At 46.9% G+C, this 23,567-nt stretch overlaps 1 protein-coding gene across 1 annotated transcript in view; it reads left to right on the top strand.

Moving 5' to 3' along the window:
• Positions 1 to 23,567, top strand: part of LOC116666689 — a 35,830-nt gene that overhangs the window by 610 nt on the left and 11,653 nt on the right. The window contains exons 2-3 of the mRNA XM_032490522.1: positions 32 to 1,166; positions 6,127 to 6,410. Coding sequence (XP_032346413.1) covers positions 32 to 593 — 562 coding nt within the window. The 3' untranslated portion in view covers positions 594 to 1,166; positions 6,127 to 6,410. The remainder of the gene's footprint in view (positions 1 to 31; positions 1,167 to 6,126; positions 6,411 to 23,567) is intronic.

Below are 23,567 nucleotides of genomic sequence, written 5' to 3'. Positions count from 1 at the left end.
AGAAGCTGAGATCGAGTAGAGAGAAGCTGAGGTCAAGTGGAGAGAAGCTGAGTTCAAGTGGAGAGAAGCTGAGGTCGAGTGTGGAGAAGCTGAGATTGAGTAGAGAGAAGCTAAGGTCAAGTGGAGAGAATCTGAGGTCCAGTGGAGAGAGGCTAAGGCAGAGTGGAGAGAAGCTGGTGTTTAGGGGAGAGAAGAGGGGATCCAGGGGAGAGAAGCTGGGGTCTAGTGGAGAGGATTTGAGATCCACTGGAGATAGACGTCGGTCAATTGCAGAGAAGCTGGGATCCAGTAGGGAGAAGCTGGGGACTAGTGGAGAGAAGCTGGAGGGTTTAAGAATGGGGAGCATAAATGAAAAGAAAATTGAAAGAGTGGTAGAAGTTACTAGTGATGAAAGATTGATAGAAATTACTGATGCTGAGATGGAAATTCCTTCTGAAAGGGTAGAGGAGACTGATGAAGAGCTAGAAGAGACTGAGGAAGGGGTGGAGGTTGAGGAGGATGTCTTGGATGGAAGGAATGATAATACTGATGAATCTGTTTCTATGGAAGAGAAAGAGATTACAGAGGAAGGTACTGATGAAGGAGGCACATGAAGGATTTAAGCTAAAGAAGGAAAGAGAAGCAGCTAGGGGAAGTATTGCCAAGTCAAAAAGGAGAAATTAGAGCCAAGCAGAACATTATTGACCCGGAAAAGGTAAATATGAGAGAGAAGGGAGAGCATCTGAGCTTAAGAGAATTGTTACTGGGAATGAAGGCAGACAGAGCAGGACCAAAGGAAGTGAAGAAGAGTGATAAAGAGTGAAATGGAACATTGTGAAAAGAAAGAGAAGATTTATTAGTGTGTTGATAGAGGAAAAGTGGATGTTGGTTTCTTGGAGAAGAGCTGTGACTGAGGAGCTTGTCGAGAAAGGTTTGAGAAATGGATTTAGGATGGGCTAGAAGAATGTAGTTTAACATATGATGGGGTTTATGAGATGTAGGAGAATGCATAGGGAGAAAAATGGGAAGTTACAGCCAGATAAGGATAGAGAATGAAGGTTGTGAAAGAAGATGCAGGCTGGAGTAAACGAACACAATTTCTGAAAGAGGGTCTGAAAGAAAAATGAGGAGCTCCGAAGTGACAAAAGCCAGAGCAGAGATAAGAAAATAAAGAAGTGAAGAAAAAAGTAAGAAGCCAAATCCCATAACAGTGATTATGTTTGTTGGATTTTAAAGTTTTTCCTTCACTATGTCTGTACCCACTTCTCCCGCGTAGCTGATTTTACAATCTAATGGGACAGGCCTCTCACAGGGCCCTGTATATCTGGACCAGGCCTATCCTCACTGCTCTTCCCTCTAACTAGCCCCCAAATTGTGTCCAGAATCATTGCTGGGCTGCACTGTTTTGATCACTTCACCATGATCACCATTCCTGCAAATTGCCCTTCTCTCCATATCACGTTTGAATTGCTAGGACTTGCTTTGGCATTGTCTCAATTATTTTGTATTATTATTATTGCTTTCATCTTTGACTTTTGTTTTTGGTGGGGGTAAGTAATTAGGTCTATTATTTTTTTTTTAAGAGGAGGTAGCGGGGATTGAACTCAGGACCTCATGCATGCTAAGCATGTGCTCTTCCACTTGACTTATACCCTCCCCCCTCATCGTTGACTTTTAATTATTCATCTGATCGCATGGACTTTTCCCCTGTGTCTGTCTCCTTTGGGGCTTTCACATGTCATCCATCAGCCACTCTCTTCCCCAGGAAGAGAGGGGACTCCCTAAGTACCTATGGTCAAGACATCAGTATCAAGACGTAGGCTCTTCAATCCTGTTTGTCTCTTGGGTAGGGATCTAAAAGGTGGTGAAAAGCAGTCATGGATATGTAAGATGAAAGGAATACTTCACCCTTTCTCCTCCACATGCTTTTTAAATTCTCTAAAATTTCTAAAGGGTAGAAACTTCATAATATTGTATCATAACACATTTCTAATAGCCTCGTGTTTTTTAATTGTTTAGTTTTCTACACACCCTTTCCTAATATTCCCTAGCCTTCAAAAGGTCAGTAAACCCCATGCTATATTTTTGTTCGTATAATCAAATCTAACAGATGTATCAATTCCATTTTTTCACGCTGGCAATTTCCTTTTTGGAGCCCTTTGTCCTCTGGGGCTGATGGGAGAGCGGCTGCATTCTAGGCTTGCTCCAGAGCTGCTTTCCTGAGCTTCACAACACTTCTCTCTGTTTCTCTGTGTTGGATCTCCTACTGCCTGGATCTTAGACCTTCCTTTTCTGTTGTTCTGTAGCCTCATTTTGGTCAGCCACATCATCTAATAGCTTCCAGAGAAAATGACTGTGGGAGGTAAACTTTGTGATACCTTATCTGTCTGAAAATATTGATTCTTCTCTCATATATGACTGATAGTTTAACTGGGTATGGGATTCTAGGTTGGCAATGTTTTTCCCTTAGAATTTCAAAGGCATTGCTCCCACGCTCTGCTAACTTCCAAGTGCTTCTGTGATTGGATATTGGAGCCTGAATTATAGCTTTTAACTTTTTTTCTACTTTTGTCCTTCTATTTTTGTTCTACTCTCTGGATAGAAAATTTTAATTTTATCTTCTTGTCCTTTCTACTGGATTTTCCGTTTTAACTCTCTTGTTTGCTTGATTGCTTCTTTTCTTTTACACATGACATTTCTGCTTTTGTTTCTTATACCTGTTCTCTTAGATCTCTGAGGGATTTTCCTGTTTTTAAGTCTTCACTGTTTTTCACTATTTCCTCTGAATTCCCCTCCCTCCTTTCGGGTGTGTGTATGTGTGTTGTTGTTGGAGGTTTTTCTCAAATGTTTGATCTTTGTCTATTTATATTTAAGAACAGGATGCTAGGCAGAACTAACTGGGAACTCTGTGTGCACAGATGGGGCTTTTTAATTGATGGGCTTCATTCTAACATGGAGCAGCAGGGTTTTTGTTTTTGTTTTTTGGTACCTTCAAATGTCAGAATCTGTACATCACATTGCTGGGACTATTCAGTTTCTCCAGAGAAGAATTCTCCAGTCTCTTATCTGGGGAGTATGTGCATGGCCACCAGTGCTGACATCCTGGCTGCAGGGCAGGGGAATAGGGTTGTGGGTCCCACACCCAGCAGATATATTTTCACCCAGCCCTTTTGTTTTCAGCTCAGTGCTCACCACTAGTCTCAGCCGTGCCTGGTGTCCCTGAGTCGATGCTTTGCAAATTCAGTTTCTCCAGAGAATAACCCTCTGATACCCCACAAGGGGCCAATGCTAGGCTAATAAGGGTTGGAGAGGGGATTTATGAGTTTAACTGCTTTATATACAGTCTTGTAAACATTTCCCTGTTCTCAGCTCCATGCCTTTCTCCTTTTACCTGAGGTATCTGGCCCATCCAGGTCCTGAACTTTGGTGGAGGGACAAGTAGAGTGAGAATATAAACTTTTCTTGTTTATATCCCCCAATTTGAGCATTAAATCCCAGCATCCTGCACTCTGCTAAGGTGGTTCCCCCTCCAACTCCAAAAGTTTGCTCACCCCTCTGATCCACTGTCATCTGCTCTCCTGCCCTCTTTGTTTTTACAGTTTTACACCAAATGTATTCCTTTATCTTCATCTTGGTGGTGTTTGGAATTAAATGTATATATTTGTTCAATCTGCTGAGTTTGACAAAAAGTCTCCTTCCTCCATTACCTTTTCATTGTTCTTAACTGAATGCTCAAAGAATAACCCTGATTTTCTTCCTGAGGGTACTTTGCTATTTTCTTTACGGGTTTTCCTGCATTCCGGTCGCTAACACAATGGACAGATAAACTGCTATTGTACTGCTACTGCAGTGTGCCACAAACTGTCCCAAATCAGTTATTGTAGACATGTTGTCACTTCTCTCATCTTAAAACAAACAACCAACCTCTCCTGGCCCCACATTCCCCTCTAGCTATGACCATTTTTCTTCCTCCCTGTGTTAGGCACAAAAGTGGCCCCTCAAAGATACATATTTACTTCCTAATCCCGGGAACCTGTGGGTATCACCCACGTGATGTAAGAGTGAATGTTACCTTCTAGAGTGAAAGATGGGCTTAGGTTAAAGATCTTGAGAGGAGGAGTTTATTCTGTATTATCGGAGTGAGCCTGATATGCCACCACAAGTGTCCTTATAAGAGAGAGACAGAAGGAGATCAGACACCCACAGAAGCGGAGGAGGCAGTGTGACCTCGGAGGCAGAAACAGGGGTGATGCAGCCACAAGTGAAGGAATGTTAATAGCCACCAGAGGTTGGAAGGGCAAAGAATGACTTCTTCCCTAGAACCTCTGCAGGGAGTGTGGCCTCTGCCAATATCTTGATTTGAAGACTTCTGGTTTCCAGAACTGTGAGAGAAGAAATTTCTGTGCTTTTAAGCCATCCAGCTTGTAGTAACTTGTTACAGCATCTCTAGGAAATTAATACACTCCCTTTACAGTAGAATTCCTCCAAAAAGTCATCTATGCTTATTTCTTCCCCTTTTCTTTTTATCCAGCTTTTTGTTTTGGATATTTTCATATATACAGAAAAGTTGAAAGATTAGTGCAATAAGCAACTAAATATTCTCTTCTAGATTCAACAGTTGATACCAGTTTGCCCTATTTGCTTTATCTATTTCAGTACATAGCTCCTAAGAATAAAGACATTCTCTTACATATCCACAATACCTAAGTAAATTAAAAATTTTTTAATTTAATAAATTAAAATTTAAGAATAATTCCCTAACATCACCTAACTTTCCATCTATATTCAAATGTCCTTCCTTGTCGCCAGAATATCTTTTTTAACTTTTTTTCCCTTGGCCCAGGATCTAATCAAGGGCTTGTACATTGAATGGGATTTTTAATTCTACATTAATCTCCCTGTTATTTTGTTTTTAACAACTTTTACTTTTTAACGAATCCTGACCTGTTTTCTTCTCAAAGGTCAGCATTCTGGATTTATCTGTTTGTGTCCAGATGATGTCATATAACCAGTTCTCTCTCCCGCAGTCCTTGTATACTCAGAATTGGGTCTTTAGGTCCCAGTTCCTTTCTCTGGAACCTTCATCAACCTGTGACTCAGAGTTTCCCTTCTGTCGTTGTTTACTGTCTCTCTCTCCTCACTAGAATGTAGGCTCTGTGAGGGATCAGTGTGTATCTGTTGGGTTACGTGGTCTAGTCCGCTGTCTAACCCACACCTCGTAGACCCTCAGCAGGTATCTGTGGTGTGACTCAGTCCTTCACATTCAATGACTTTACCTGTCTCAATACTATTTAACATCTATTGAGAAATGGCGGGAACAATTTACTCTGTTCCTTAGCGTATCTCACGTTGTTCGAAGCCTCAAATGCCTGAAAATGCCTTATTCCGCGCTTGTCTAAGCTTGTCTAGGTATAGCATTTCCCCAGCAGTCTGTAGGCAGGCCCCTTTGTTATCTCCCTTCCAGCACGGCCATCGAGAGTCCAAATCTGTTTCATGCCTGAGCCACTGTACGCGACCAGGTGTTCTGTGCATGTGGCCTTTTTTCTTCCTGTCTCCAATGTTTCGGCTTATTCATCGGTCAGAAGTTTACAGTTTGCTCCCTTCTTCCATTCTCTAGGAACTCCGATCTCATAGTTAAGACAATAAAATAGAGATATTGGGTGTGGGCAGAGTCTTAAAGATAAGCTACAGAAGGCTCAATGCTAGCAGTAGGATCTTTTTAACCAAGGATGATGACTAACGTGTACTGAATTCTTGTAACCACCAGAATAACTTCGTGGGCACCATGCTAAGCGCTTTATATGTCCTCTATCATTTATTCCTTCCAACACCTCTCTGAGATAGGAACTGTTACTCCATGAGATCTGCCAGGTAGAAACTGCCGGGGCTCTGAGCACAGGCAGCCTGATCCCAGACCTGCACTGGAAACCGCTTTGCTGAATTGCCTCTGTTCTTACTAGCCAAGCCCCACAACTCGCTTTCCTAGCCTGCCAAAGCGAGGTCGGCCATCAGCCCTGGGGGGTGGGGAGTGAGGCTGTGGAACAACCCTTCCATTCATTCAGTGAATGCTTGTTGAATGTGCGCTTCAGAGGCAAGTTTTCCAGAATGTAAATGCCAAAAAACAGTGATGTTTATTTTCTTTCCCAGATCTCTGCCTTCCCGAGATCATCCACTTCTGGCCTCCTCTGATGATTATCTGAGTACCGAGAAATGGTTGCCTCTCTTATGAGAGGCCCTCACGGGCATGAGGTCAAGACGGGCCGTTTTCAGTGGTGTGGGCCTCTCAGATTGCGCTGCACAGTATATAAATTGTGAACCAAATAATCAGACTTGCTCTTCGGCTGGATTACACTTTCTCCTGGAGTATCAGATGCATTCCACTGAGACCACAGAAAGAAAACACAAAGATCAAGAAACCGTGACACCAGCTTGTAAGTGCAGATATTTTCAATCATCTGGGTAGCTGGAACTTCATATATATATAAAATACCATTTTTTACTAAAATTAACCAGATGTACACATTTTGGGGAATCTAGGGCTCCTGAGTGATTTTAAGTAGTTTTATTATTCTTTCTTTGCATATTCCCAAAGATCCCTGTTTCTAACAAGAGGTTATATTAAAAGTGACATTATTGTTTGGCTTTTGTTCAAATGCCCACTTGGTCCCCTGAATTCATTCAGCCGACGCTGAACACTCACTCTGTGCTAACTGGGAGTGTGACAAATATAAGGCATCCGCTTCTGGCCCTTGGCTTCCTGTCTCCTGTTGAGACAGGTGTCTCAGTGTCAGTTACCATGCATTGTGAGATGGGTTTGAAGGGCCTATGTACTAAGTGTGGTGGGAAATGCAGAGGCGGGAGGGCGCGACTGTGGGGCCTGGTTGGGGCCATGATCGGAGAAGGCTTTGTGGTGGAGATGACCGTTTGGGGCTGGACTTAGAAGGGTGAGAAGGGGTTGACACTGGGTGAGGACAGGACAAACAAACATTCTAAGCAGAAAGAATAGTGTTGCTGATGTATGAGGACCAGGAACCATGTGGCTTATTCAGGAAAAGGCAAGAAAAGTACTTGGGTGTGGCTGGAGCAGGGAGAGGGTTATAGCCACCCTCTGTAGGTAGGGTATGAACTGGAGGAGAGCCTGGGGCCAGCATTGAATGCAGGATTAAGGCAGTTAACCTTTGTTCTGTAGCTGACAGGGAGAATGACGTCATCAGATCCTTGCTTACATAACTTGCCAAGCCAAGAGGTGGAATCAACTGGGTGCAGCATGAGGGTGGGTCAAAGTGGGCACTAAGTAGGTGCTCGGCACAGAGTAGGTGCTCAATAAGAAGGGGGCGTGTTTATTAGATCACTGTTATGCACAGTTCAGGGCTGAGAGGATGAGGCTATGAACGAAGGCAGAGAGAGTGGGGATGAAAACAGGAGGACAGGTTGGAGACAGTTTTAGAAAACTTATTTAACAGGATTTGCTGATTAATTGTGAATGGATGGTGAGGAGGGAGGCACCAGGCTTACAGCTGCTAATAGCTGGTATCTGTCACCTTACTTTGCAGGTGGGAGCTTTGCCTGCAGTATCTCATTTAATCCCATAAGATCCATGTTAGAGGGGTTGTACTGTTATCTGCATTTTATAGATGAGGAAGCTGGGGCCGAGAGGGGTCAGTCAGAGTGACAGGCACGTACGCTGTGGTAGTAGTTAGGATCCGAACCCAAAGGAGGGAGGTGAAGCGACCACCGTAAGAAGCAGTTAATGAGCAGCAGATTCAGGCTGGAACCCACTGGAACCACCTACTGCTCCCCAGATTCACAAACAGGCTGCCTAAGCACTGCATCCGGCCACAGACGTGCAGTATATTCTTAAAGCAGTTTTTAAAACTAATTGCTAATGTTTAAAAGTCTAGAGTTTATAATAAAACCTGGGTTTCTGGTTTTTCTTGAAAAGTAAGAAGATCTGGCCACACTGGGCCCATACAGCCACCCTTGCTGCCTGTCTGCATCCCCTTCTGCTGGGGCCTGGCTCCCCAGTTGGCCAGAGCCCGCCAGCCTGCCTGGGTCCCTTTGCAGGTGCCTGAGTTTGCCTGTCCATTCTGATGCCAGGCTGTGCTGCTGCGTTTGATCTCACGTGAAGCCCAGGCCTCCACTGATGGCCAAATACTCTTTTGGAATGTTAGGGAACAAGAGATAAAAACAATCATGTGTTTTGCTTTGTTTGTTTTTTTTTTATTTCATGCTGTGGGAATTGAGAATAACCAAATACCCACTGGTGCTTGAGAGCCCACAGGGAAGAGGGTTACACAGAGGCGGTGCAGGCCAAGCTGAACGGTCGTAGTTCCTGAAACCCGCACCAGTTAAAATGAAATAGCGATTGTACCATGGGAAACAGCGAAAGCAGCGGCCGCTCTACAAATCATGATGTGATTTTTTTTTTCTGTTTAATTTGTTTTGTAATTAATAATTTGCTTGAATTTTGAACTGTGTACTTTGGACGTATTACAAGGAAGCTTCTAGAGAAAATATATGTGCGTGTATGCATGTGTGTGTGCGTGTGTGCGCGCTAGCATAGGTAGCTTGGAAGTATCTGCAGAAATTCAGTTTTAGAACTTATTTTTAAAGTCTTATGATTTACTAAAGTTTAAAAACATGGTTTTCATGGTTTCTGTACCATTAGGTTAGAACGTGAAGCCCAGGATGGCAAATAGGTATTTGTCCCTTTTGAGTGTTTTGTTTCATTTAAGATGTGACAGTCACCGTGGCAGCAGTCAGTTTGGACAAATGATGGATTATATGCTTGTATGAGTTTGTTTGCAATTTGTAAACTGCACTTAGAGACACAGGTTCTAACAGGTGCAAGAAATAGCTGACACCAGAGCTTCAGGAGTTTGACCCCTGTTCTGTGTCCTTTGTGCGACCCCAGGCAGTTTCCCACCACGCCTGGCTGCCCGATGCAGGACCTGGAGGAAGGGTGTTGCTGCCCATGTGTTTCTCAGAGGCCACTGAGCACTATTCTGGGAGGCCAGTGGGTCTCAGAGGCTCACCATCCACCTCCTAAGGGTCATCCGCCCTACCCTGACCCAACTCTCAAGAGGCCAGCCAGGTAAGCTCTCCCCGCAGGGCCAGGGCTGATGGCACGTGGTTTGCATTGCAGATCGCTTTGGTCTCGGGAGCCATTTTCTACCCAGAGTACTCAGGGCTGGCAAGGCCACAATCTGGTGTTCCTTGGACTCTGACCTCTGCTCAGCGCATTCTCCTTCCTCCTTCCCCTCCTCCTCAGGGGCTCCCCAACCCCGTGTGCACACCTAGGGTGGGACCCGGATGTGTGTTGCACCCAGGTCTTCCATCCTCACCTGTACCTCCCAGAATCCTTGTGTCTTACTGATATCATATAGACAGGTGCCCAATACTAGGTGGCTGGCACTGTGCTGGGAGCCAAGGATACAACAGACAGGTGCCCTGTCCCTGGGGACAAGAGGAGCACTCAGGGACTCATTCATGAACCAGGTGGCACTTTGTTACAGTACTCACACAACTGGTGTTTTATCTCAGTCCCATTGTAATTTCATTCTTGTGGTATGGCCTTTAAAAGCCTTGGCTCCAAAAGATCCAACCAAGTTCATGGTAAAATTCTAATACTTATTCATTCACTTGACAGATGTTTATTAAGCACCTATTATTTGCCAGGCATTATTGCAGAAGTCAGGATTATAACGGAGAGCAAAACTGACAAATATCCCTGTTCCCTTGGAGCTCATGCTGTCGTGGAAGGAGCCAGAAAAATTGTGCCAATATGTGACATGAGCTAAGAATTTTGTGGGAAAATCCCCAAGCAGGGTAAGGGAGAAAGAATGACAGGGTGGGAAGGCAGGCTGCTCTTTTAGAGAAGGTGGTTGGGGAAGGCCTCTCTGATGAGGGTACTCTCCAAGCAGGGCTCAGAGGAGCTAAGAAGCAGCTGTTTGAAAGAAGGCCATCTCAAGCAGGAAGCTGTGGGGACAGCGCCTCCCAGTGGCGAGTGCACCTGGCCTGTCTGCAGAATAGGAAGTCGCTGACCTGGACATCCAGGCTCCTCAGTTTCCTCCTCTGAAAATCTATGGGCTTGTGGCAAGGAACAAATGAATAATTTATGCCAACCATCAGGCACTGTATCAGAGTCATTCTCTTTATATTGACTTCATCAAGTCTTTGTAGAGTGTCTAAATCATCATGGACCATAATTATTATATTACAATTCTGTCCTTTCATTTTTTTATTATTAAGGTGAAATTCACATAACCTATAATTAACCATTTGAAAGTGTACGATCCAGTGGCATTTCGTACATTCACACTGTTGTGCAATCACTACCTCTGTTTAGTCTCAAAACTTTGTCGTCACCCTGCCTTTCGTTTTTAATATTAATCTATGTTACCACTCTTGAAAAAAGATTTTCCCCATATCTGACTGTGCCCTTTCTGTTCTGTTTCTGATTGGCCTTCACCAATTCCTATGATTCATCATTTACTCAACAGATATTTATCACGTGTCTGCTGCGCAGTAGGCACTATTCTAGGTAAATACTAGGACACACACATCCCTGCATTTAGGGAACTCATAATCTGGTGGGGGATTTAGAGACTGAACATAAATTATCAGAAAATTAACTTAAATGATAATAAATGCTTATAAAATGCTTTGAAAATTATGTTGAAAACATTTGTGAAAGTATTAAAGCTTCTAGAAGTGAGATGCCACTAGCTATTAAAGCTTAGAATCACATGACTATATTGTTTTTATAATTGTGCTCTCGGTTCAGAGACGCTCGAGAGAAAGATCACCCCAGGAAAGTGGCCTGGATTATGTCAGAGCAGTGTAGGAAGGCAGGAAAAGGTAGAAAACAGTGGTACTTCACTCATTTCCTCCTGATAACAACCCTTGGAGGTGTGCAAGGATAGATACTGTTACCATCACTCCCATTTTATAGATGTGGAAACAGGCTGAGGCTTAGAAGGTCCTGCCTTGCCTAATGCCACCTGACGGGGTTATAGCTAATGTTTCCTTTTGGCCAGCTGTTGGGTAAAGCTGAAAAGCATTTTGCCCTATAGAGGGCAGTTGTGCACTTGATTGGAAGAAGACCTGCCCGTGCTGGGCTGGTCTGTATCCACCCGGCCCAGATGGTGTGCTCCCAGCCTCCCAGGGGAGGGCACTGCTGGGCTGGCCTCAGAGTCACCTCCATGGGCCTCCCCGGGTCCTGTCCTCCTGCCCCCTCCCTGCCCACCCTCCCGCAGAGACTCCCGACCCAGCAAGCTCTCAGCACCCTGGGGCCTTTTCTTACACACTGATGTGTACATCTGTGTTCTCCTAGATGATTGTTTCTTAATCATGCCGCGACATAACAACTCAGGGCCAGCGACTCAAGTCACCTCAAGCGAGGAGCTAGTGATCACCAAAACACTGGGATAGCCCCCGGCGGGAGTCACAAAAAATGCTAGTGTGGTCCTCATGGCTGCGTGGTGCGGTGGTGCCACCATGGCACGTCCGTCATGTAGGCACAACTGTTGGCTTTCTTCAGGCGGGATGACCTGGCAGCATTTCCACCCCACCCACAGCTAGTTTCGCTTTCCTAATGTTGTTAAAAAGTGCCTTCTAACTGAAGGAGGGTGGTTGAACAGGCTCCAACATTTTACTTAATCTTTTTATATGATCATTGAAGATTTCTTCCTCTTAGTGGGTCTTTCCTTTTCTCTCAGAAAGATGCCCAGGACTGTCCTCGTTGGCATTTGTCCAAAGTCCAGGTTCGAATAGCTTTTGGACTGTGGTTTAATTTTAACCATAAAACCTTCTTTTGGAAGAGTTACTTTTCGATCTGGAAAGAGCCAGTCTGATACAGGGCAGTTAACACCTCTTGCCCAGAATCAGTAGGCAGAGTTATGTTTGCTTACTGCTGACATATCACTTTTTAAAAGGGGAGGCTGATTTGGTGGGAAAAAATGAAAATGAAAATTGTGGATAGGTCGGTTTGGAGGACTATTTGAACATCTGCTTTAATCAATGTGATAAACTCTGGTGTCCAAGGAGAGTGGCCAGCAGGAGGGAATTGGAGGGAGGTGAAACGCTGGGAGGGGGTTCCTGAGTTCACCTGCTAAGCTGAATGCAACAGAAAAAAGCTTTTTTGAGCTGTCCTGTGGGCAGCCATGTGGCATCAGCTTTCTGGGACAATCTAAGTTTCTGAGACAGAAGACACTGGCCCTTTGCCAGGCCACACATCAGACTGCCACCAAGTCTCAGCTCTGAACATGTGGTCACTGGAGAGCCTGTTCAGCAGCAGGCATTATCTCCTAAGGAATGACTTTACCCAGGCGGTGAAGCAGACCCCGATCTCCCGGGCTTCCTGCGCTGGAGGGGGTCTGTCTGATTCCTCCACTTCCCTTATAATGCAAGTCCTTTGGTAATAATTACCTGCATTTGTAGGACCTTAAAGAATTTTTGATACAATAAGAAAGTTAGTTATCCACCTTTTTCTCAGTTTAGGTGAAAAACCTCTCTGTTGATTTAAAAAAAATAAAAATGAAAGATGAAAAGAAAATGGAACATGCAGTGGAGACAAATCCTAGAAAAAAATGATTTGTGCCAGTCCCAGGTGAGGCAGACAAATTTGGGGAGATTTACCCTTTTTACAGACATAGTCTTCACTTTAGCAGAGATTTGTGCTTGGACTTATTTAAATATGAAACTCTTCTGGAGCATTAAGTAAGAAGGAGGACAGGAAAACCGGAGGCTAACTACCAAAAGCTGTTACCAGTGGAAGATGAGTCTTCAATGAAAACAAAGGGTCTGATTACCCAGTGAGTCAGTAAGGGCTGAGACTTCCATATCTGACCTTGTGCAGATTTCAGGGCAGGCGCATAAAGCCAGGTGTAGCCATGCAGGCCTGTTCAGTCTCATGAAAGCTTTTGAAAGCAGAGACTGTGTCTTTCACAGCTCCTCACTGCTGTGGTTCCTTCTTCAAAACATTCAGAGAATGTCTGATCAATGTGGCTTTCGGTTCGATTTGGTGCGCTTAAGGAGAACGGCCCATCTTCTCGTGGCCTAATCTGGCACAGAATCAGAACCCGATGCTTCTCACTTCTCTGGAGGACTCAACAAGAAGAGAGAAAGAAGTTTTCACATGCCTGGAGGAAAACAGATGCTACAGGGAGATGAATTTTAAAAGAAGGAAAGAGAGAAAGAAAGAAAAGAAAGGAAGGAAGCTGAGTTAATCTGGGAGTCTGATCACCACTAAGAATGCATTTCAGTTTCATCATTCAGTTTCTAGCTCAGCCTTCCAGCTCAGACCCATGCAGCAGCATGTCAGGAAGCTCCTTTATTCTCAGGCCTTGGCCTTGTCCCCCTGGGCACAGCTCCTCCTTTGGACCTGGGCTGCTACCTCCCAGGATGCCCCCTCTTTCCCAAGTCCTCCTGTGAACCTGCCAAAGGCAGAGGGATTGTGGTGGCACTCTCAGGGTGATGCCAGGCTCCCCGAAGGGCACTGTCGCCCTCTAGAAAGGACTTCTACCTGGTAGTGTCTCCGAGGAGCCCTGGGAGGTAACCAGCTGGGCATGATTCAGTTGAGAGGGAGACAGCACAGATCTTAGATGCCTGTCTGGTCGAGCGAAATTAGCCCAAGGAAGGGCAGGTCTTGTCTCCAACTGGTTTAGAGGTAGGGGAGTAGCATCGGGAACTTTTGCACCAAGAATTTTTAGGATGTTATGATGTTTCTCCACAATTCCCTTTTCTTAAGGTTTTTACCCGTTCAACCAGCGTACACAGAGTTGGAACCTCTCTTTTGTCTTGGTTATATCCTGAGAAGCACAGGAAAAACTTACAATAATGACAGTCTGAAAAACAAAAGCGCACACAGGAGGCTCAGGCTCTCGGGGCAGATGCCTGAAGCTGTGGGATATTTGCAGTTGTCTGTGGACTAAAGAGTCCATCTTGGGGCGTGAGGAGAACATTTCTGCGTTATTGATCACTGAGAAGTTCCCTCTAAACACTCTAGTCTTAGGAAGGAATGGAACCAATGGCTTATATTGGCGTATATGTAATCGCCCTAGTTATAAGGTCATCTTTCTGTTTAATTAATACAGAGTTCTGTGGTCTGGGACAGCAAGGTCATGTGTAGCCCTGAATGTTAGCAACGCTGTCCTGGGGCTCTGAAAAATGCGGTGACCAAGTATTTAGCCACAGGCTTGTTCCGTCTTAGTGTCCAGGCTGGCATGAACCAGAAAGAGAGTAAAACAAGGAAGTGACACCCCAAGTGTTAGTTCTGCCGAGCAAACCTCCTGGAGAGGGAGAGGATCTTTAGATCCAGCCAGGGCAGCGAAGCCCAGATGAATGACCTCACCGCGTGAGCCTCCCTCACGGGGAGCCCTGCGGCTGTTTTGGGCTAGGAGTCATATGTGGGACAACACTGCTGACAGCGTTGTTTCCTGTCTTAGACTCACCCTGTCAGCAAGACACCGTTTACATTATTTGTTTGCCAAATTGTGGCATTATACACAATATCTGTTAAGTTCAATTAAATTAATGTTTAGAAATACTGTAGACAGAAAAGGCTAGAAAAGCACTATAGTAAACAATGATTACTGAGATTAGAGTGCTTTGAACTTGAGCATTAGAGAACCTTGTGGATTTGTAGGAGTTAACCAGGACAAGTACCTGTCTCTCATAGGAAGTATGTAAGTTCCTACAGGGTATCAGCATTGATTGAGGTTTTTCAGGTAGCTCGGGGCAGACTTAGGAGGGAAGGAAAGAGATAGAACACCAGAAAACATCTCTGAATACCTGGAGTTGTTACTCCCTCAGCAAAAACAATGGGGGCTGAATTGTTTGGGTCAGTTACCAGGAAAAAGGATAAACTGAGGAAGCAGACTCGAGGCAGTGTTCAGGGATGAACCTGAAGCAGCCTTGGATTTCAGAGGTGAAATAGTTGAACCCCAGACCTGGCTATAAGATGTGAAGAGTCACTCCAAGTTTATAAGCCCATTAAACTTGTGTTTTTGACTGTCTACACGTCCTGCTTTAGAGAAAACACACACGATGCTTTCAGCCACACCTCAGACCACTTGGCTGACAGTTTTTTCTTCTAATGACTCTAGTGAGCGTCTCGTTATTTACAAAGTTTGGAGAAGGGCAGCACTGGGGGTGGGGTGGATTTGTGCTTTGGTACCTTTTCCAGCACAGAGGGGTCAAATTCAGCCCATCTTTTGAAGTCAGTCTGAACTGTCAGATTAGCAGAGACCAGAATAGAGGACCCCTGGCTCACAGGCACACAAAAGCAATCAGCTGTCTGTCTGACTCGCTGTGGCCATGGGGCCAGGGTCAGAGTTCTTGAGGTGGTTTGTACTTCTTCATTGACTTTCTAGGTGAACAGTGGCTGGTTCACCCAAAGCTCCCCATCCCCATTCACTTTTATTTCGATGAAATGAGAAGGCTTCTTCTTCCCTTTCCCTGCTTTCTTTCCCTCCTGGGATGTTGATAAGATCAATGAGACAATGATCATAAAGTACTTTGAAGTATTTCAAGGAGGGTGCAGCCTGACTTGCTGTTACTCTTGGGACAGTTCACAAATCTCTGTGGCCAAGGGCTTTGGGCTACAACCCTGGGCTTGGTGCCCAAGAGCAAGGAGGAGATGCTACAACACGGCACCACGTGAAATTATGGCTTGGAGTCGCTCATTCCTGACCTTGGCGTCAGCAGTCTCATCTCCAGGAGGAGGATAAATGGTAGTTTGGGCCCCTGTGTCTCCTCCTCATGCGAGAGCTCAGTTGTCCCCGGCATGGCTTGCCAGGCCGCACAGTTCCAGCCCCTGTACCAGGAGTTGATATGAGGTAGAATGAACAGATTGCACTTTTACAAGATGTCTTCAAAGATGAGGTGGTGGGGAAGTGGTGACTCCTGCTCCCTTGTGCGAGGTGGCATCAGAAATCTGATGGGAGAGCCCAGGGAAGGCCCACCTGCTGGGAGACAGCCGGTTAGACAGCCCGGGGTCCGGGAACAGCAAGGTGACCTCAGGCCTCGCAAGCTAGATACTGTTGTGCTCCCCGGGCCGACGTGACGATGCTGCGACCTGCTGCAGGTGGGACTGTGGCTGAAGGGCGGCTGTGCTGGCGGGCGGCCCCCTCCACCCCAGCTCTCCTTGGGTCGTGTGCTGTCTGGGACCGTCAAGCTTCTCCTGAACCACCTTCTCCTGTGGGTGGTGAAGGAGTTGGATTTCTTCCGAGAAGAATGTTAGGTCTGTGTTCCCCGAGGAGGAACCCTTGTGCCTGTGAGGGTTATTCACCCACAGGAGAGCCGCAGGGACACAGGAATCTTCTAGAGATGCGAGGAGGGGTTGTAGAAGTGAGCCCAGAGCCCAGTGGGAGCTCATTAAATCCTTGCTGAGAGGAGCCTGGCAGTTGTCAGAGTGAGGAAAGGGACACAGAGCAAAGGCTGAGAGAGATCATGGAGATGGAACGTGACGGGAGGAGAAGTTTAACTATGCTAATTAATTAAATTATCTAAAAGGGAATATAACACTCGTTTGGTTGCCAAAGGTGTTCTTAGCGGGAAAAAAATTTGCAGACTCCTGCACTGGGGATTGACAAAGCGTGGTGAACAACGTGTTGAAAGGGAGTAGTTGGCTCCCGTGTTCCTGCCACCAGAATGTGTCAATTTGATGTCAAGCAACTCTTGGTGTTGTGTGTGCATGTTTGTGCTGTTCGATTTTTTTTCTGAGCAATTCCGAGTTTTAAGAAAATGTTGGCAAAATCAATAACTGGCAGTTTTGGGAGCCAAGGTTCCGCCCAGGCCTTGCTCAGGGGAAGTGAGGTCCTTCCTCCGTGCCACTCACTGTGGGGTACGCCTGTCAGCCTTCTGCCTGGACACTTACCCTTTGTCCAGGGGAGCTGGGCTTATGCCCTGGTTCGCGTGTGCGCCCTTGCTGATGGGGGGACAGGAGGGAAGGAGAGAGAGTTCTCTCCTCCGTGGTGATTGCCACCCGTCAGTTGAAGGCTCTGTGCTGAGCCATGGTGAAGCAAGAGTGACACCAAGTGCCAAGAGCAGGAGCTTGCTGTGGCATCAGTGTTTTCACGCCTCAAATTATAGGAGCAGAGAAAAAGGCTTAGTTCTGGCCCGCAGCATTCGCCTCAACGAGAGGGTGACGACAGACTCTGGAGGCCGGCCCCGTGTCTCTGTTTTGCTCTGCTCACTTGGACGAAGGGACTGGCTCTCTGAGCATTAGATGCAGAACCGGAGTTTTGAATGGATTTTTAAAAGTCAAAATGAAATGTCTGGTTGGCTGGAACATGATGCAGAGACCCAGGGTACCATTTCAACCCCAGAATTATCCTCTGGAGAATAAGCATAGCCCGTGGCTGGGACCACAGGCTGACCCTCTTTGCCGGTGACGAGAGCTCTCCGGTTACCAAGGCAGGTAGGGGGTCCCCTCTGTAGGCAGAGAACAGCTGGTTTTCACTTGTTCAAAAAAAACATTGACCCACTTCTCTGTGTTTTTCTCAAGGCTACTTGTGACTCAGGGTCTCTGTGGCCAGAAATCCACCCCAGTAAGTCATGGGCAAGGAGCTGAGATTCATATTCCTGTGGAGTGGATCCCTGAGAGGGGCTGAGACTCCCATGGGCTGCCTGGAGATGGCCAGACCCTTCCTCGTCTCCCCTGGGGAGGAACATGGTTGAGTTGGGATCTGCCTTCCAGCCAGTCCTCCTTCTCAGATTGGAGCCTACTTGGCTTCTTCTTTCATGGGAGATAAGGAGAGGGTAGATTTGTTTGTCCAGGTGCCACCAGCCCAGTGACAGTTGCGAGCACAGGAGCGTCTTCAGGGCGTAGTATCAGATCCGGTCCCCTTGACGTCTCCATTCCTGATCTGGGTGCGCTGTAAACAGCAGGTTGATTCAAATCTGGGAGGCGTTGGGAAACCCCTTGGGCAGGAGATTTCGAAATGAGATTCAGATTAGAAAAAACATACTGGGGTAAGTTGCTAAGGAATGAAGCAGACAGAAAAAACTCCCATCCTGGCACTTGGTTGGCTAGTGGGAATAAACAAAAAAGCCCAGAAGAGCCTGGAATGGGAGGGAGGCAGCGGAGACAGCACAGCTGAGCAGGAGCGCACGCCTATCCTCTTCCCGCTGTGCTGTCGACCAGGAGGCGGGAGGCACCCTGTGTCTCTCTGTGCATCAGGCGAAACCACAGCTGGAGCGGTGCTTTCAGTCTAGGGCATGTCAGCACCAGCAAGGTGTAGCTAAATCAGAGGCTCCCGCAGGAGATGGAGGGGCCGGGGGAGGCAGGGGAGTGGGGTTGGCAGGAGTATCACAAGAAAAACTTCATTACAGAAAGATTTTAAAGGGCTTATTGGATAATTGAGGAAGGGACTAGTGAGGAAGTGAGGAGTAACGCTCATAAGCCCAAAGGCTTGGAGGGGGCAGCCCATGCTGCTGATCATGTGTGTGCCCTCATCACACAGTCATCCTCTGTGCTTTAGCTCAGGACACCTGGCATCAGGTGGCTCTGAGTGGCAGCTGCCTGTGACATGGTGAGCATGGATGAAGATGCTGGCTGAATCCAGAACCAGAGAGAGGTGGGCACAAGGAGGAGGTTAGGGAGACTGAGGAACAAGGAGAGGAAGAGCAATGATCCCGAAGAAGAGAAGAGGGGCAAACGGAATGAGAGTCATGTTAGATGGAGCCAAGAAGCACGAAAAGAAAAGTGAAGATGAAGCATCTTGTTCGGAAGACTTGGAGGGGTGCAGTCAAGAATGAGTCTCCAAATATGGTCAATAGTAGAAAGCTTGTCATCTGATCAATAAAACCCTTTCATCCAGTTGGATGAAGAAAGTGGTACTCTTTGAGGATGTTTGGGGCCATCCTGTGTAAAAGCCACGAATGGTGCTGTAAGAACCAGCTAACCGGTTCTGAACAAGAGGGGCTTATGATTCATGAGCGTGCCTGCCACCTCCGCCCAGAAGCCATGACTTCCCCCATCTCGTGCAGGGTGGGGACCCATCTAACCAGAACCACCACCCAGCCTCTCCCAATAGATGACAAGCCGTGGCATCCTTAGTCCACCCACCTCAGCCCCCAAGCACTTTGCCAAAACATCCGTAAACAACTCTAGGTGAAGGGGGTCAGGGACCTTTGGTTATACACCATTTTCTCCCCCTTCCCACTGCCCAGCGCATGACTAACCAGGGAGTTCTCATCACTGGCTACATATTCTACCCTCAAAGAGTAGTCAGTGGGTCCCCGAACACTTTCCTCTGAACTCTTTTTATTCTTATTTTATTTTCATTTTTATATTCTATGACTGTGGACCAGGAAATCCAAGCATTTTCTTGAACCACATGGGAACATGCCCTTCACCTCCAGCATTCTTGACAGCCGGCACAGACTTAACTGCGGCAGCTAGCCAGCTCTCTTGCTAAGCCTGAACCGGTGATGAATGTTATTACCTACAACGTCTATCATTTGTTTCGGGCTTTATACCTTGCAAATAATATAATTATCTTATTTAATCCTCACAATAATCCTGTGTTACTGTTACCTCCACTTTATAGACATTGAGTTTCAGAAAGATGAAGTGGCTTCCTCGGTGTCAACTAGTAGACCTGGGATTCACTCACATCCTCCAACTCCAAATCCTCTGTGCTTTCTCTGCAAGGTCGTGGTCCCCGTGGGGGTTTCAGAGCAACATCAGAGTTGGGATTCCTGGATGTCTTTCCTGGCCCCATGTCTGTGCCCCATGTGACCTCAGACCTCCCACCCATTCCCATCCCACCTCACCTCTGTGATCAGCAAGTGGGAGAAGACATTCCACTTCTTGGTAAAGACTGTGTACATAAAGTAACGATTTTTACATCTCCTCTGCCAAGGACTCTTCAAAGTCACCAAGAAGGTTTCATTACAAAAGCAATATGGGATCATTGTAGAAAAGTACAAAATACAAACAAATGAAAATAAAAATCGTAATTCCACCATAGAGAAATAACTTAGTATTGTGAACATTGTAGTGTCTAGTCTTTCAGAACTTTTATGATGTACACGGGGAGGGACTCACTTTTAATTACAAAAATAGAAAATGTGTCTACCCATAACACTGTTTTGGAATCTGCCTTTTTTGTTTTTTTAATTTTTTCTCCTTTTTTCTTTTTTCTTTTTTTTTTTTTTTTTTGTTAATGGAGGTACTGGGGATTGAACCCAGGACCTTGTGTTAAGTACTAAGCATGCACTCTACCACTGAGCTATACCCTTCCACCTGGAATCTGCTTTTTGAGCTTAATACATTGTAAACACTTTCTGTTAGTAAATGCTTTCACAACATCATATTTAATGGATGCATAATATGTCATTATAATTTTTCATGGTACTCTACAGGTAAACATTTAGATTGTTCCTACTTTTTCATTATTATAGTTTTATAATAGACTTCTATATCTGATTCTAATATTTGTTTCTTTGATTATGAATGAAGTTTAACTTTTTGTGATTTTTATCATTTGAAGCTCTTTCATGAATAGCTCATCCATACTATTTGCCAGTTTTCAATGGTGTATATTTTCTTTTTTAAATTAGTATGTAAGAACTCCTTATATTAAGGCTAAAATTTTATCTGCCAAAGACTCGTTTTGACATTGCATCCTAACACACCACTTCAAATTTGGGTATATATTGATTTCCCTCAACTGTCCCAACCAGACCAGGGATGCTTTGCTCTTTTTCCTCTACTTTCTCTTTAACAAATTCCCCACAAACAAAGCAAACTTTGTAGATGGCTCTTCCTCCAGTGCTCACCTCTAGAAGCACCCTGGCCTCCTTAGGGAATGTCATTCCTCCCTGCCTGGGCGCCAAGCCCCGTAAGTGTGGCTCCCATCCCTTCTACCCCGACCTCCAGGACCTCATTGCCTCCTCAGTGTACACCAGTGCTGCCCGGAGGGGTGGGGTGGACCCCCAGAGGTTCCTGTGTGATAGTTTAGAAAACCCTGATGTGACCTTCTCAGAACCCCTGGGAGGATGGACGGTGGAGGAGACTGTGTAGAGGGTGTTAGTGTTACAGGGAATTGTCTTGTTGGATAGGAGGGTCTGTCACGGCAGGAACAAGAGGACCCCACTCTCCAAGTGCCCCTCTTCCTTCCGAGCAAGGCCCTAAGGGCAGGGATGCTGACAGCCAGCCTGCCCTCCTCTTCCTCAGTCTTAGGCTGGTCCGCTCCTTTGCCCTGTTATTACCGCTGGCAGGTTCCAGGTTCCTTTGTGCCTCAGGCAAAAGGAACACAAGTCCTACCAGTTCTCCTGGCCTCCTTCAACTCACCACTGTGCGTGGGGAGGGGGAGGCGCCCGGGCCTGTTACCTGGAGTCACCCCCCTCCCTGTGGCGGGGGAGGCCTGGAGGGGCCGGGAAGGAGCTGGCTGGACTGGCCAGGCTGAGGGAGTGAAGATAGGATGAGTTTCTTACTGGCCAAGATCACTACCTCGGAAAACTGGGACTGTAGGGAGGAGGTCAGGGTATGCACAGGGGCGGTGTTGGGAGTTCACTCAGAGCTGCTGTGGGTTTGGAACATCCTGACCCACACTCCATCCCCTGAGCCTCCCCGCTCACCCTGTCTCCATTTCAAAGATGGCTGTGGCTGTGACTTTAATAGGAACAAACATTTCTGTGGCAGGATCTAGACCCGGACACCCCTGGCCCCCTTGGTCTCTCGCTAAGGACTTGTTGGCTTAGGAGTTTCCAGAACTCTCTCTTATATTCCCACACATTTTGTGGGAAGACAGTGGGTTGCCCATCAGCGAGAGCCTGGGGGCTTCAGCCAGGTGCCTGCGCAGTGGTCGCTCTGCCAGGCAGCCATGGTGACTTTGGCTGCTCGTTAACCTTTTCAGGCTTCCCTTTCCTTGTCTGGGGAGACAGTACGAGTCCAGACCTCAGGGCTAGCGCACAAGCCAGCAGGCAGACGGCGGGGGGTTGGGGGGCTGCTCATCCATCAGGGCTTCTCCCTCCTTTCCCTTTTCTCAGTTCTGCTGACGAGGGGACATTTGGGGGCTTCAGAGAGCTCTGCTCAAGGGCAGAGCCCAGGGCGCCTGGCCCCCTTCCTTCTTCCTCTGCTCTCCCCCTCCATGGACTGGGCCATGTGGGTTTCCCCCCACCGGAAGTGAACCCTGGAGCTCAGGGACCTTATTCGTCTTTGCATCAGCACAGCGCTCGGCGCAGAGTAGATGCTCAGCGCCCATAAACAGAGACCTGCAAGGAAAGGCTCTCCCATCTCATAATCACGGTGAGACGAGTGTCCAGCCTGAGAGCCCAGCGGGCCTCAGACCGGAGCCTGGCTTCCTCGCTTACTGATCATATGACCTTGAGCAAGACATTTAATCTCCCTGAGCCTCAATTTCTTTGTCCAAAAATAGGAACTATAATAGCTACCTCTCAGAGTTGTTGTGGAGGTGAGTGATGATGTCAGAGAGAAGCGTAGCTCAGTGCCTGCTGCGCGTAGTAGGAGCTCAATAAATGCGAGCAGTGATTAGCTGCTATTAAGGGACTGGTGACGTGGCTCCAAGAGCTCGGGGCTTAGCTGTGAGCGACACCGCTGTGGCCCTGCAGCCTGGACACAGAGCACTGGCTCTGTGGCACTCCCTTGCTGCCTGCCAGGGGCAGCTCTGCCCAGGTTTCCTCCCTGTGGGGGTGGGAAGGTGGGAGTGGGGGCATGCTAGCTGCCCCCAAGTCTGAAGTCAGAGGTGAAGTCTGAGGACCGGCAGGTGCTCCCGTCTGAGATTAGGCAGGTTACACAGGGTTGCTTCTCCCCACCCCTCACATCAGGTATTTTAGATACCTGATTTGTGTTTTCTTCTACTTTGAAAGCTTGATGACGTAGAAGTATTCTCATCCATTTTACGTAGAGAGCGAATGAGGAACAGAGGACATCGGTCACTTGATACCTGGCTCTCACATTCAGGAAACAGAACCTGGAAGATCTCATTCTCAATGTACCACCCTTGCCCAGAATCTCCACCCCAGACTCAGCTCCCCTGCAGTGCTAGAGCTGGACTTGAGCCCCTGCGAGTCACTGAGCCTGCCACCAGGAGGAGAGCCGCCAGGCAAGGAGGGCCATCCCAGAGGGAGAATTGATGGAGTAACTGATGGGTTCCAGGGATTCAAACTCTAGGAGGTGTTAGCCTGGAGGGTGAGGGATGGAGTATCAGAACAGACTCAAAACTTGGGAAGGGGGCTAGCGTGAGGAGTGAAGGAGGCAGATTGGTCTTCGACGTGAAGAGGGCGGGACATCCTGGGTCAGGTGGTTGCCATCGCCTGAGGGAGTCGACTCGTCCTTGGTGGCCCCAGAGGACGGGCCAGGGCCAGCAGCAGTGAGAGGGGAGCCCTTCCCTCAACAAGTCCAGGTGTTCACCACCCGAGCACGTCCTCCCAACATGTCCCCGGCTTCCAGTGTTTTCTTTTCCATTCCATTCTCTTCACTGGCATTTTTACTCTGGCTCTTCTTAGGAATGGTGATTAGGTCTGGAAGTCATGACCACTGCTCAGCCTTTTAGAATATCGTGGGTGGAAAGCCTAGAAGATTATTTTGTCCAGTGTTCAGTGCCACCCCTGAG

Source organism: Camelus ferus, chromosome 10, assembly GCF_009834535.1.
Source record: "Camelus ferus isolate YT-003-E chromosome 10, BCGSAC_Cfer_1.0, whole genome shotgun sequence".
Classification (NCBI taxonomy): domain Eukaryota; kingdom Metazoa; phylum Chordata; class Mammalia; order Artiodactyla; family Camelidae; genus Camelus; species Camelus ferus.
This window is presented reverse-complemented; position numbering and strand designations above follow the sequence as displayed.